General features: G+C 55.8%; 1 protein-coding gene across 2 annotated transcripts; it reads right to left on the bottom strand.

Moving 5' to 3' along the window:
- Nucleotides 1–1,018: 1,018 nt before the first annotated feature.
- ovo (transcriptional regulator ovo) lies at nucleotides 1,019–13,362 on the bottom strand. 2 transcript variants are annotated; one of them, XM_089566944.1, is made up of 5 exons: nucleotides 12,879–13,362; nucleotides 11,579–11,749; nucleotides 3,337–4,141; nucleotides 2,464–2,621; nucleotides 1,019–1,803 (listed from the first exon to the last, which is right to left on the bottom strand). In XM_089566944.1, the coding sequence occupies exons 1-5, from the start codon at nucleotides 13,042–13,044 to the stop codon at nucleotides 1,508–1,510; spliced, it is 1,596 nt and encodes a 531-aa protein (XP_089423070.1). In that variant the 5' UTR covers nucleotides 13,045–13,362; the 3' UTR covers nucleotides 1,019–1,507. The 2 variants fall into 2 exon arrangements, with proteins under 2 accessions (XP_089423070.1, XP_089423069.1); XM_089566943.1 differs by having other exon boundaries at nucleotides 3,199–4,141; nucleotides 12,879–13,049.
- Nucleotides 13,363–14,160: the final 798 nt, after the last annotated feature.

Raw genomic sequence — 14,160 nt, 5'->3', positions numbered from 1 at the left:
CTATTTTCGTCAAGCATTCTTGTGGCTTCGAGCACCCAATGCTCACCTGCCAACAGCTCTCCAGTTTATTTCTAGCCATCTGCTTTATTCGTGTCAAAAGGGGGGGGGGGGGGGGGGGCACACCATCATCATTATTTGAACCGCGTCTCGCCCTTTCCGAAGCAGATGTGACTAATACTATCCCACTGCCACTCGGGTCTCTTCTTTCAAGCGTCGTCGTCCTATGTCTAACTGTCCCATCACCCACCCGTGGTACATTGAAGGAGGGCAAAAAGTTGGGCAAGTTGGTAAACATTCATGATGGGTTCCAAAGCGCGACAAGACGGAGACGAAAGGAAGAGAACACTCACAACACACAAGCGCTTGTCGTGTGTGTTCTTTTATGCGAAGCATACTACTTTAGCTACCACTTCAGCCCTTCACCGTGGTTATGCGCCTCCAAATCACGTGATACATGACGTCACACCACGTGACACGATGACATCACGACAGTGGAGAAACGGGGGCCCACCTCGCGCCGTCGCTGTGCGCCTCCAAATCACGTGACACATGACGTCACACCACGTGACACGATGACGTCACGACAGTGGAGAAACGGGGGTCCACCTCGCGCCGTCGCTGTGGTTGTGCGCCTCCAAATCACGTGATACATGACGTCACACCACGTGACACGATGACGTCACGGCAGTGGAGAAACGGGGGCCCACCGCGCGCCGTCGCTGTGGTTGTGCGCCTCCAAATTACGCGACACGATGATGCTTCGCATTCTCAAGGCTTAACCAAGTTAAGCCTCAGCCGTTTTTTCCTTTCATCTCCGTCTTGTCGCGCTTTGGAACCCATCATGAGTGGTACATTAGTGAAGGGGGGGTGGAGGGCGTTCTTCACATCCTCACTATATTCTGCCCAATCACTGAGGTCTAGCGGTCGCGTCGTCACTTCAATACGCGACGTGAAAGTGCCAGTCTGCTTCCACGTGTAGTACATCACACCGCTGGCCATAAGCAGAGTCGCAGGCACATTTGCTGGAACAACGTATCACTTTTATTGGACATAAAAGAAGGACACGTACGAACAGGGGCAGACGCTCCACGGCCTTTCCGCTCTGTGCAACTTACACAGGCGGAGGACTCGTTAGACCGCGAGGTCTATAGGAAGAATTAAAAAATAACAAGAATGAAATGAATGAAAATGAACAAACGCCAAAAAAAAAAAAAAACTACAGGTGTACTTTTCAAGGGACAAGTTTGTACTGCATCGCGGCTTCCCGGAGATGCATTTGGACGGCACCATGGGGCCAACAATGAAAAATGCGCGCCCCGAAACAGACTCACTGCAGACATTGACATGGAGTGAAGAGGAATGACGCTTGAGATTGCGGAGGAATGCGTTGAGGTGGACATAAGTTAATGCCAAGGCCTTTTCCTGAGGCCGCTATTTACAACGAGGAAGACTCTTCGGAGGTATCACAGACAACAGGCGGCACATCATCGGCCGCAAGAGAGACAGTTCAGGAATGGACGCCCAGGAGACCCATGGGGAAGGTGCCTTCGTTGAACTTGAAGTGCCTCTTGTCGTAGAACTTGAGCAAGGCTGGACTGCACGGGTGGTGCTTCTGCAGGTGCACGTAGTGGCGCTCGGGGGCGTTGGTCGTGTGGCCGCACTCTTCGCACACGTACACCTTGGCCCGGCGCTCCTTGTACGCGTACTGGTGCTGGATGCCGTGCACCTTGAGCGTGTGCGACTCGAGTGAGCATCGCTGCGTGAACGACTTGTCGCACATGCCGCACTTGTACGGGCGGACACCTGCGCAGAAACAACAACGACCACAGCTCGTTAGCGGTGCGACCACCCAGACTGTGACAAAAGGAACTTCAAAGCCTCGCGCAGCGCAATGTCCAAGGGTGATCAGTGCGCTGTTATTTCTGTGTGGTAACTTTTTTCCTCAGCGGAAGACTAGAACTCGGAGTCTTTGCAGACCAAGCTAGCCTGTCATTTTTGTTTTTGCAGTATTTGCGTAAGCTCCTTTTCAATTGTCGGTTTATCACCCGCCATATTCTCAATGCTAGCTCCAGAAGCAGGTATCCGCTATGCTTTGACTGTGCCGGCATTTGCATATATCGCACTTTATCATTCATTTTGACTATCTGAGCTGCTCAGAACTCCGTAGGAAGATTACGATAACGTCATAAGGTCACGCGACCTCTCTCGGCTTATCATTGACCGCCACCTGGTACGGCAGGCAGGCTGCTCACAATCCGGTGACTAGGTCGCCACCTTCCACGGTGGGCAGGTCACCAGTCAGCTAATTTTATGACACCTTGACATCGGCGGGGTTTTGGCGTAACGAAACTCTAAGGATATCGCATTAGAACTCCAATGCGGTACGATGACGGACTCTCGTGCTATATCCTTCTCACTTTATTTTAAGCAGTTTAGCTATACCGATCGCTGCTGCGTCCTTACCAGTGTGCGTTCGTGTGTGCCGCTTGAGGTCAAAGGTGTCGTTGAAGCCCTTGTAGCAGAATGTGCACAGGTAGCGCTTGTAGTCGCTGTGGCACTTGAGATGGCGATTCAGAAGCCGCTGAAGCGCGAACGTCTTTCCACACTCCTGGCAGGAAAGCCTGTAGGAAGAAGGGGAGGAATTGTGGTTAGCTGTCTGCTAGCAGAATGTCAGCTCAACCCTGCTTTCTCTGAAAGACATGTTAAAACTGTTTTCACGTTAAGCCACTTCTTACTTTACCTACGGAATGGACACACGCTAAAACTAACAAAATGCGCTGATGCCACTGTCGCACGGAATCTGCCAATGATTTGTTGGTGGTTTTGTCTTCAGTACAGGTCACAGGTATCTTATGGAATGCTGATTTAACAATTAAGGCATAGTTTGCCGGTGCAACTGAGTACAATTTCTTAGGTGGATAAGCAAATGAATTGAATGCCGTGTGGTGCGGTGCCCAATGCCGCCACAGAACGCGATTGGCGACCGATGCACATGCCTGCGCTATCTGCCGGTGGCTCGCGACCACTTAGTGAGGACCTCTAAATATGGGGCGCTCACTCTTTTGAACGGCAGTCCTGATGGTACGCTAGCCCCGGCAGATATCGCACCGAAGCGCCTCGGTCGCGCATCGCTCGGGCCCGAAAGACTCGTCCGCCGCGAGGCAGTGGCACAGCGCTCAGTGTACGACCCAAACTGACTTGTTCGGCTGAGGCCTGGCTGCGGGCTGCTGCTGTTGCAGCGGCCGCTGCGGCGGCTGCGGCACAGGCAGCGGCGGCGGCTGCGGCACAGGCAGCGGCGGCGGCGCCCGCGGACGAGGACTGAGAGGCTCCACTGACCCCGCACTCTGGTTGCTGCTCGAGTCGTGCTGCGCCTCGGCCGGCTGGCTGCTGCTGCTGCTGCTCCGGCGGCCGCCGGCCTTGTTCATCAGCGGGTTCTTGATGCCGTGGCCGCCGTTGACGAACTCGATGGGCTGGTCGCCGGGCAGGCCCAGCCGCTGCTGCAGGACGGTCATCCGGATGTTCAACGGGGCCGCGGCCGGCGGCGTAGGCTCGTCGTCCGGCGCCTTCTCGGGGGCGGAGGGCGGCTCGACGGCGGTGCGCCGAGTCAGCTCCACTGGTGACGTGGGCGGCAGCTGGTGGCGCGGTTCGGGCGACGAGAGCACCGTCGTGCGCGCATCCAGCGGCATGTCCATGGACAGGGGCACCAGGTTTGTCAGCAGATTCGGCGGCGGAGGCAGGTAGCGGGAGATGGGCGACTGGATGACTGGAACCCGGCGCGGGCTCGGCTGGGCGACGTCCACGGGCAGCGACCTCGTGTCTTGCGGCAGCGACCTCGTGTCTTGCGGCAGCGCTGGCCGCGGCGGCGGCAGCGGGTGATGATGGTGGTGGTGGGGTGTCGGCACGTGCATCGTGTACCGGTAGGCGGCCGAAAGCAGCGGCGTAGGGGGAATCTCCGAAGAGTCCTCGGACGACAGGTACTGTTCATCGCAGCCCTGTGCGCAGCCCTTGTCGCCCTCGCTCGAGGACGGCGGGGTGGGCGGAGACACGGGAGGGCTACTGGGGTGGCTTGTGGGTGGGCTACTGCGGTGGCTTGCGGGTGGACTGCTACGTTGCTCGCAACTCGAGGCCGGGGATCCGAGGTCTGCGAAATAGGCGAAAGGAAGCCGAGCGACAAATAAGAACGCGCACATACAACGTCCGTTCAACACCCATAACGCGTCAGCGTCAAATAAATTCCTCAGAAACCGAGCTACGCGAGTGGGCAGTATTTAGTATCGCTGGGCGTCTACTGTGGCTCAAAACAGGTCAGAAAAGGGAGCGAATCAACGCGACCAAGCTGGAATTGCTGTGTCCCAGTTCCGTTAATTTTAGCCTCGTTTTTGCGTACGAGTCCGAAATGAACGAAGTCAGTATTAGATGGAAGATAAACATTGTCTCGTGTAACCCTCGTTATCGATTCCACTAGTGTAAGCTCATAGCTTACACTAGCTCATAGCTAAAACAGCGTTGCTTGTGCTTGCAATAGTTCCAAGTGCTACAGAGTGTTACATTCCTCACAACCGTCGCTGGAAACCAGGACTACGTTTGTAGTCACCAATCGAAGCTGCCACAAAGTGTCGCATAGAAGCAAACAGACGGCGACCCACTGGAACAGGTCCGCGCCCAGAGCACGTAGGAACAGAAAGGGTAGGGGCCGACAGTTAAGACCGCAGGACGGGGTCCCAGCCAGCGGCGGCCATTGAACGCAGGCAGGGAGACAAACAAAAGATGCGCGACAACCACCCCGTCGCGCCGGGAGGCGCGCGCGTCAGGAGCGAAACCGTTCGCGGAACGAGGCGGAGCGGGCACCGGTGCCGCTGGGAAGAACGCAAAAAATCCGGATACGTCGAGAGAGAAGCCGCTGACGACGCGCATGGACAACAGCCAAGATGAGCACGCGCTGCTCACTCAACGGTCTCGCCGCCGCCGCTTCCCGAGAAGAAAGTGAGGCAGCCCCCACCGGCCCAGTCGGCGACCGACGCCGCAGCGGAAGCGACACAGCACATTGCGGGGACCGCTTTCGTTCTTTCTTTACTCCCGGTAAGAATCCTAGGTGTGTCCGCGTTGCTGCGGGGTGCTCGAGAAGGCAAGGGGCGGCTAACTGGCAGCCAGCAGAAAGCGCATCGGTAAACCTTGCGGCTCCTCAAGAATGGCTCACACGGGGTATGTCTGCTACACCGCTATCTTTACAAAGAGCTGCGCGAAATGTGAGCAGTTCCGAAACATTATGCTTCAGGGGTGGCGCCGCTCAGCTTCTGAGTAGGCGCAGCTCGGCGCGCTGAATCGGTTGAGGCAGCAAATGGCTCGATAAAGAAATATTAACAAAGTCGATTACACCCGCGGTAGCCCAACTTAGTGGTTCAGAAATTGTTGCATTCGGTCTCAGTGCTCCTGCCACGCGTGTGTGCGCGACAAGGCGTCAGGGGGCGTCTTTGTTTTTTTCAATCCCGCGCTCCACCTGATGACGAAGTTAGCGCGAGGAACTGGCTACGTGCTCGGGGGGTGACGTGATCGCGGGCGCTCGATGGTTACGATAACTACTACCTTTGGGCCAGCAACCTTCGCCTTAACAACCAACGCTGTCGAGCAGCGAAGGCGGGAAATGGCTTCTTTTATGCGTAAACGTACGACCTACAGCTGGTCACAACGAGGCAAAGAAAAAAAAATACACATAATTATCGTTAGACGATCTTAACGCGCGCAGCTAATCGTAAATCACTGACGCTTCAAACCGCGGCACTCTCATGGCGAAAGCGGCCCGTGACCAATCCCTCAAACAACGGGACTACGGATACGGGCGGAGGATGCATCTCAGCTGCCCGGGGAAGAAAAAGAAAAAAGAAAGGCGTACCTCGTTAACGAGGGCGCCAATAAACGCAGGCGTGCACCTGGTAATAAACATAAAGTTACTTAAAGTTATGAAGGAAGAGAGAAGAAAGAGAAAAGGGCCCAGAAAGGACGAGCATCCAGCGAACGTAGCCCCTCTCGAGAGAAAACGACCGTGGGGGAAGCGACCGGCTCGGAGAAGAAAAGAGGGACTTCGGGGTGCCCCGTAACCCGCTAGGCGGACAAGGAAGGAACGCCGCGCCTTCCTTGCGCGGGCATTCCTGCCCACAGGCACCCTTCCACCTGGAGGAGGAAGAAACGCTCTCCTTCCGCGAAAAACGGCCACCGCTGCACGCCACTACTACGTGCACGGGTCCAGGCAGCTGTAGACGAACGACACTGCAGCAGCAGAGGCGGCGGCGGGGCGGAGAGGAGTTGGGGGGCGGGCGCGAGTTTTTCGAGCCGGGCAGCTGCTGGGTTGGCCGCTCTGCAAATTGCTTCCTGGTGCATTTCAAGGACTTTTGCCGGACATCTGCGCGCGGCGCGTGCCGCTGTTTTGTTGTTGTCCTCTCGTGTGGGTCAGTAAGTTACCGAGCGCCCAGGGTGGCCCGATACGGCGCGCTCTCCTTTTGGGAACGGGCCACAGGAGGAGGACTACGATGGTATCGCGTGGCGCCGCTTGACCACTTTCACGGTGCGCCGGCTCGCCTTGGAGAAAGAGATCCCCTATCCTCCGGTGCCGGGAAAGTTTGGATGGAAGAAGCGTGTCAGGGTCACAATGAACACTTTCTGACTCCGACCCCCCTTCGTGTGGGTATTTGCTGCTGCGGACACAACGCAGAGCATTTTTTTTCTTTTGAATCTGTCACACAGTGACCCAGCGCACGACCGGAGTTGGCACAGCGCACGAGTGCGCCTACTTTCCGATAGGCCTCTGTATCTGTTAAGATGCTACCCGCAAAAAAAAAAAAAAAAGGTCCATTCTCGTGAAAATCGGCGATCTTTTAGGGAGCACCACATGATTTCGTCGCACTCCACACGTTCACGTGAGCTACTTCACAAATGTCACTTTCACTCACAGAGCAGCGAAGGCTGAAATGCCGACGAGGCCTCTTCGTGAAGGTTAACGTGGAACGAAAGCCTCATTCGCTTTTTACCGGCTCAACTCACAAGGGGGGGGGGGACATGACACAATGGCAGCGATGTCCAGCTGAGGAAATTGAACAAAGGAGCGAGTCTGCGACGCAAGAGACGACTGAACCCAGTGACGCGTGTAACATTTGCAGGAACGAAAAGCAGGGCCTCAGCGCCAGCGTACGCGTCTCATGTTTTACTTAGAAGACTTGGGTCGCACGCCATCGATGCTACCGTGGGAAAAGCCACCCAGACTATCAAAACAAAAACGAGCTCATGCATCATTTTTTTTTTTACTTCCACACACTATCGGCCCCTGGGAGACCGCCAGCAACGGAACATCTCGTTTCCCTCGTGTTAGCTTCATCAGTAACACGTGGCAACACGTTCACAGATAGCGACTAGGTCGAGGACTCGCGAAAAAGCGCGTGGAATCTGCGTGCAAGCGGCGGCGACCTTGCATATTTAACGATAATGGCCTAGTAACGAATCCGCGGCGGTTGAATGGCTATCGTGCGGAGAACACTGACCTTTCTTCGAAGGCCTTGCGCAGACGCCTGCGCTATCAGCTTAACCAAAGATAGCAGATCGTCGCACTCGGGGAGTGGAAAACTCTCGGAGCGCGGTGCTTGACTTTCGAGTGTTCTGACGTCATTCGGGCATATAAAGGAAAAGCTGGATTGTAACGGGAAGCCGGAACAAAAACGATACTGATACACTACGGTGCTCTCACATTTTCTGTCATTTTATTTTTACTTTGTCCACGCTACTGCACTGATAGAAAACACGACCCTCCCAGAGCTCGCATTACCTAAAAACTTCAAGTAAATACTTTATAACGCAGTTAGGCCTGATGTGGTATTGCAGTGCACGTGCGTAACGCCATGGTGGAGTCCAAAGCACAGGTATCACTGTAGAGGCCGGGGCAGGCGTCGCTAAGCGGATTAGAAAAAAACGTACAGCTTATCCGTCGTGCTTCCACCAAGCTGTTATAGTAGAAGCCCAGCATGTATTCACCACGACGAAAGCATTGTGGTTTTACTTCACTGTACGATTTTTGCAGAATCATGTGCAATTTCTGTACCTGACCCGTTTCTCATGCGGCGGCGTGAAAATCGGCGGACATCATATAGATTTTTCGAATAGGGTAACGATATTAGTTGCGCCAGTGCGCAGGACAAAAACGCTCCCGGATATTGCCCCCCCCCCCCCCCCCCCCCCCCGCTATTCTCCTTACCGATAGTGTGACCCTATTTAAGGTCCCTGTTGACTGGAGGGCCTTCTTTGAAGGGGCATTGGGATATTTTCCTCGGACCAGTGCAAAAAGAAAATGGAAATCGAGGCATGCAAATGAAAGTGATTTCGCTTAGAAAATTCAAAATAAAAGGATTAGGCCAAATCCGCTTCACTCATCCAACGCTGAGATTGGGAGCTGCCAATCAGAATCGCACCTTTAACACAAAGAGCGGAAGCCTGCATGGTGTTTTTTTTTCCCCCAGGGCGGCCCACAGCCGCGCATTTTGATGTCGTCGTCCCTCAGGGTAGGGTGACTCAACAAAGGATTGGAAGGCTCTCCAGCTCACCTACACCCCCCTCCCCAGTTTTTCTCTTCGCATTCTTGAGCAAGCTTGTGTGGACTGGCTATCTTTTTTTTTTTTTTTGTCGCTGCCTTCCTGTTATTTTGAACAATGGCGCTCACTACTACGAAAGAGCGAATCAGGATCTGTCGCCTGCAGGCTTGTTCCTAACAATTTTCGTTCTCTTTCACTGCTTGTGTTCAGTTTCAGCACTCGGATAATTTCTGAATTCATTCAAGGTATAAGGAAACTAGGTTCAAACTGGACGCCCCAACCAGTCAGAACGGCAGCGCCCAATCTGGATGACACCTCATTTCCTCTGCCGAAATCCGCCGCTGGGTGGCGAGTCTGGCGACACCATCGGCAGCATCGCTGGAGAAGGTTAAAATATCACGATTTCGGCGATCTCTTTGGGCGTTCAGGCATCACAGTGCGTTTTACTTTGCACGCAAATAATAGAGACCTCATGCTTGATTAACGTCGCAGGGCCCTTTTAAAGGGCGTCTGCCGCTTCGCTCTTGACTTACATCCGAGCGTGCTGGAGAGAATTTGATAGGTGACGGTTTACTGTGTTTCTTTGGACGTCAGTTTCCGTTGCAAACGAGTTTCCACTCATGGTTCAGTGCTGAGATCAGGCAAATATTACGGCTTTGTCGTTCACCCTATTGGCTACCGCTATCAAGTACTTCTGACGCGGCGCACCGCTACTTCCCGGGGTCACAGGTAGTTAGCTGCACAATTTGAATATGTCGCAGGAACGTTTCGGCCTTCTGCCCGCAATGGCAGTAGTAGTAGTTACGTGCTACGCAGCAAGAACAACGAAGCGAGCGCGCGCGAGAGAGAGGGCGCGGAGCGCACGCAAGCAGAGAAAAAGTCGTTAGCGCGTCTCACGTCAGCGCGCCTCTTCCTCGGCGGCGTAACGACACAAAAAAGTAACGGAAACTGCGGCCGCAGCGGCGGCGACAACGCAACCTGTCACGCCGCCTGAATGCAGACAGGTTCCTCCCCACCCTCGGAATGCCTCTCCCAAGCGGCGAGTGAACGGTCGGCGAGAGTGAGCGAGAGTCCGGCCTTGGCAATGAACGGCTACACTTTCACCTTCCTCTGGCAGCGGCGGAGAAAGGACCGAGCCGTTGCGCCAGCGCCAACCGGTTTGCCTGGCATAGTGGACGGTTCCGCGCGCGGACTCCCCCCCCCCCCCCCCCCCTCCCAGCGAGCGTCTGCCGCCGATATCCATACATGACCCGTTGCCCGTGTAGGTGCGCGCGGCTCGCGAATCAACGCGGCGTGGCGACGACGCTGTCCTCGCATCTTCACCACTTTCTTTTCTTGCCGCCCGGGGCAGGCGAAGCGCCCGCCTCTAGCGGCTCTTCTTTTTTTTTTCTGCTTGCCCGTACGTGTCGCAACTATCCTCTAGCTTTCATCCTTCCTAACCCTCTCCTTCAACCAAGCCCCTTCCCCCGCGAACGGACGAAACGGTTCCACCAACGCCTCCTGCTCCGCACGCGTGCGAAACGCTCGGAATACCCGAAGCGGATTCCGAGAGCCACGAACCGTCCAGCCCGGTCACGTAATAACGAGAACCAACAAAAAAAAAAAGCTAAATAATAAGGATCTGCATTGCCGTCAATAAACAAGCAGGCAATGGAAGGCTTGGAGCGCTTTCGCTCGTAGCTAATGCGATTATCGTAACGGAGACGCAAAGACAACAAGATGAAAAAAAAAAAAGGGGGAACTGTTTCAGCGCCTCCGAAGGCTAATTTCTCCCCCAACATGCGCGCAGCGGAGACAATTTTTTGTTTCTTGCTTTCAGGGGTGCGGGCATCGTCGATGCAGTGCCCCTTCTTCCTCCAAGCGTGGTTAAACATGCACAGCCCACGAGACAACCGGTGGCAAGCGAGCCGCGAAGGAAAAACTGACCCGCGCGGAGAGCCCGTTAAAAACGGACAGTTTCGCAAGACGCCGGGCGCGCGCGCGGACATCTGGTGCGCGCATCGCGAAGGAACGCCAGATGCGGCCAAGAACCGTTAGAAGAAAAAAACGGAAGGGGACGGCGCCCGCGATACACAGCCGCGTGCCGAGCGCCCTGGCCGACCGTTGGCGCGGAGATACGCGCGCGCTCGGCCAGCCACCGGCCAGCGAGCTGCTGATCTCGAGACGAGGGACAGATTAACCGTCCTCTTCAAAAGCCGCGCTGCTGCCGAACACTTGAGCAGCGGCGAAAAAGGAGAGAAGCCGGGCATCATCGCGGTTGCGACACGTGTTTACCGCCGGCTGTTTTTCCGGTGCCGCGAGCGCGGCACCAAGGGCAAGGGCAGCTCGCTTCCCAGTTCAAGGAAAACGCGGCGCGGTCCTCAAGGTCCCATCTCCGCCGCCGACCCGCTTCTGGTATCCGCCGGGCGTCCCGTGACGCACCCCAAGGGCTTCTCTTTTCCGGGCTCCTCCGGCGCCGGCGCGCGCTTTGCCCCTTCGCATGCGCCCTGTCGTTTGGGGGCAGAAAGTGTTTCGGACGCGATGGAAAGCCGCGGACCGGATGATGTTGCGCGTTGCAAAGCCCCACGTGGTCAATCCGGAGCTCATGCGCAGCTTCGAGACGGTAATAACCGTACACTACCCAACTCGTGCACAGCGGCCCGGACTACAAAATGCCGTTGCGATGAAGGCTTGTTTTACAGTACAGCAGACGGTGATTTGCATGTTTGCTCAGGATTAGAGCGTGCATCCTGCGGGCGATCTAGCAACACGGACGACAAACCAACCGGCACAAGTCGCGCCTGACGAACTGTCAGCCACACGGAAATCGTTCGCTTCCACGATTTTCGAGCAATTGCGCTGAAATCAGCGCGTTACGCCGCCGTATTAAATCGATGTGCATGCTTCAGTTCAGCTCCGGTGCAACTTTAATTCGCGTCCATCAATGCGGCATGCAAAATGTGCGCGCAGGATACGAATGACTGCCGCCTGAATTTAAAAAAAACACAAACGGGTGCTCCAGCACTCACCGATGACGAGGTTCCCCGGGAACGGCGGACACCTGGAGACGACCAGGGCCTGTGGCACCGCTTGCTCGGGGCTCGGCGGGGGCGTCACCGCGGCCGGACTTGTAGCCGCCGCCGGGCGCCAATGGCTCCGAGTCTTTCGTACCAGGAATGCCTTCGGCATGCTGGACACCGCTGGTCAGTAATCCAGGTCCGTGAGAGCAAAGCACGAGAAAAGAGAGCACAATTCGACGCGACCGCAGCAGCAGCAACGTCGACACAGCGCGCTTCGCGAAGTGTCAAGACACACGTCTTGCGGCCGGGCTCCGTGGAGAGCACGGGGAAAGGGCGAACGCGCGGCCGGAACCCAGCACGTCCGACGGCTCACTGCGAAAGTGGGCTACTGGAGTCGGCTACCAAGGTGAGCGAAAGCGACAGCGGCTGGCTGCCTACGTCACGCCGGGCGAGGAGGACGGGGGGCCCAATGGGAGAGGGCGGCGCATGCACTTGCCCCGCACCGAGGGGCAACTTGTTTTTCCCGGCTTCCTTCGGTCGCGTGGGGATAAAAGAGCCGGCGGAGAGAAGGGGGCCGCGAGGCAGGCCTTTGCTTCCTAATGGCTCCGCGTCCTCCGGAGGTGAGGACAAGAAGACAGGAATGGGGGAAGGGGTGGTTGGGGGGGGAGGAATTCACTCGTCGCGCATGCGCTCTCCGAACTTCCAGCACTGGAGCTCTGGCAGTCGGTCAGTGACACAGCTTTGGAGAGCGTTCCGCCGTTGCCCCCTTGCCGCCCGGACGAGGTGGTGGGGGGCTTCTTCGGAGGTCCCCCTGACTGGCCCCTGTACCAACGGAATCGAGACGATCTTCTCACGGACCGAGGCGTCCCTCGACTGCGGAGGCGCCGTGAGGCGTCCATCTCTTTTAAACAGCCACGGGCGCGCACTGCGCTCTTCTCCCGCCACCCCATCAATATACACTCGCGCTGATTAATTCTTAAGATCTTTAGATTTTAGGTACCCGCACTTGACCAGTGTAAATTGCGCGCCCCGCAATGACGCAAGTCGGACGGAAGCGTGGCGGTCGCCGCGCTGTCCAGTGCGGAGGCAAGGAGGACGTGACTGCCACCAGGGAAACAACATCCGCTCGGCGCGCCCGTCTCCGCAAATGTTATTCACCTTGTTCGTCTCCGCGACTCAACGAAGCGCAGAATGAAAGAAAAGACATGCCAGGCGCCGCGTCCGATTCGTGCTCAATACCGCCTTCCCGTGCGTAACTAGAGGTGACCCATGTGGCACGCTGCCCCGTCGGAGCGTTGTCCCCTCTTACCTTGGCAAGGCGGCCCGGCAGTCGGCGCGCAGCCTTCTTCGTCTTCGTTTCGGACTAATCGCACTGACCGCGAGCGTAGCTCGGCCGAGACTGAGAAGAGCTGGCACACACCGCCGAGTGTAGCGGGACTTGGCAGCACGTGCAGCAGCAGCCGCCGCTCTGACATTGGCGTCTGCCGAGATGCGCTGTATCTGCGCCTCTGTTTTGGCCGCCATCGAGAGGAATACTTGGCAGCAGGAACCGTGCTTCTTTGCCGAGCGTTGACCTGTCGCCGCTTGACTCTGTTTACACACGGCACAGGCAGTCAGTCGTGAGACGGAAAGTGAACAATGTCAGGATGTCCGCTTTCTTTTCCACCTCGACGCCGAGCTGCTGCTGAGAGAACTGACTCAAACGTCGGAGCAAACCAAACACTGCTGACGTCTTCTTTGTGCGTGCGTGTGTTCTCTTTTTCCCGTTCGTCTTTCTGCTGGGATCAAAGTCACACAGAAGGAAAGCGTAACCTTGAACCTGAAGCGCAGCCTGCGGCGCATGTACGATACCGTGTTGCCGCAGCGGCCGCGTTGCGCAATGAAGCAAACCAGTCCCGTGCAGACGCCGCCGAGCGATTTCCCCGTCAGTTCGCCGGCAGCGTTTAAAAGCGGATCCACAAATCCGTGTGCCGCGCGTGTGATTTCCTGTGTCGTCGTTACCCCCGTTTAGGGCAACGAGTTACTTCTGGACCAGCGGAACTTCCCAATCGTTGCAAAAGCAAACGTCGTCTGCGAACAGGTGCCCCAGCGTCCTTGTGATGAACGCCTTGGTTCTCAATAATCAGTAAAATAAAAATTACCGACGATTACGTTACTTCCTAATGCGAAATTTGAGCGCAGCAAATAAGCTGTTTCACCTTTTCGATAGATTGAGGCAAAGAAATCGAGCAACACATGTATGCGCTATCACAGAATTTTTTTTTTTTTCACACGTATTCCTTTAACAAAGACTCCACTAACAGTTCTTGACAGTCATGAAGGAAGCTTTGTGGTCGGAGAAATAGAATGATATATGTTCGAATTGGTACACCAATGCTTGATTCTCAAAGACGAGATCTATACAAGTGCCTCGCGAGGTTGTCACAGCCGTGGGACGCGTTACGAGCGAGAGGAACGGGATGTTCTCCCGCATAAGTGTTAGGAAATTGCTGTTTGTCTTTATGTCAACATTAAAGTCCCCCACTACTAACATCGGTGTGGATCGATGGACGGTTAATGCGAGTTGCAGGAAGTGCACGACGTCTTTCGTG

This window comes from Amblyomma mixtum, chromosome 1 (assembly GCF_055824585.1).
Source record: "Amblyomma mixtum isolate Tamu chromosome 1, ASM5582458v1, whole genome shotgun sequence".
NCBI lineage: Eukaryota > Metazoa > Arthropoda > Arachnida > Ixodida > Ixodidae > Amblyomma > Amblyomma mixtum.
Note: the sequence above shows the minus strand (reverse complement) of the source record. Positions and strands in the feature narration are given on the sequence as shown.

Coding starts and splice junctions, on each gene's coding strand:
- ovo (XM_089566943.1), bottom strand. CDS start 13,044: ATGTCAGAGCGGCGGCTGCTGCTGCACGTGCTGCCAAGTCCCGCTACA. Junction 4,142..11,578: donor CCCGGGGAACCTCGTCATCG/GTGAGTGCTGGA, acceptor CCTATTTCGCAG/ACCTCGGATCCCCGGCCTCG. Junction 2,622..3,198: donor GCCAGGCCTCAGCCGAACAA/GTCAGTTTGGGT, acceptor TTCTTCCTACAG/GCTTTCCTGCCAGGAGTGTG.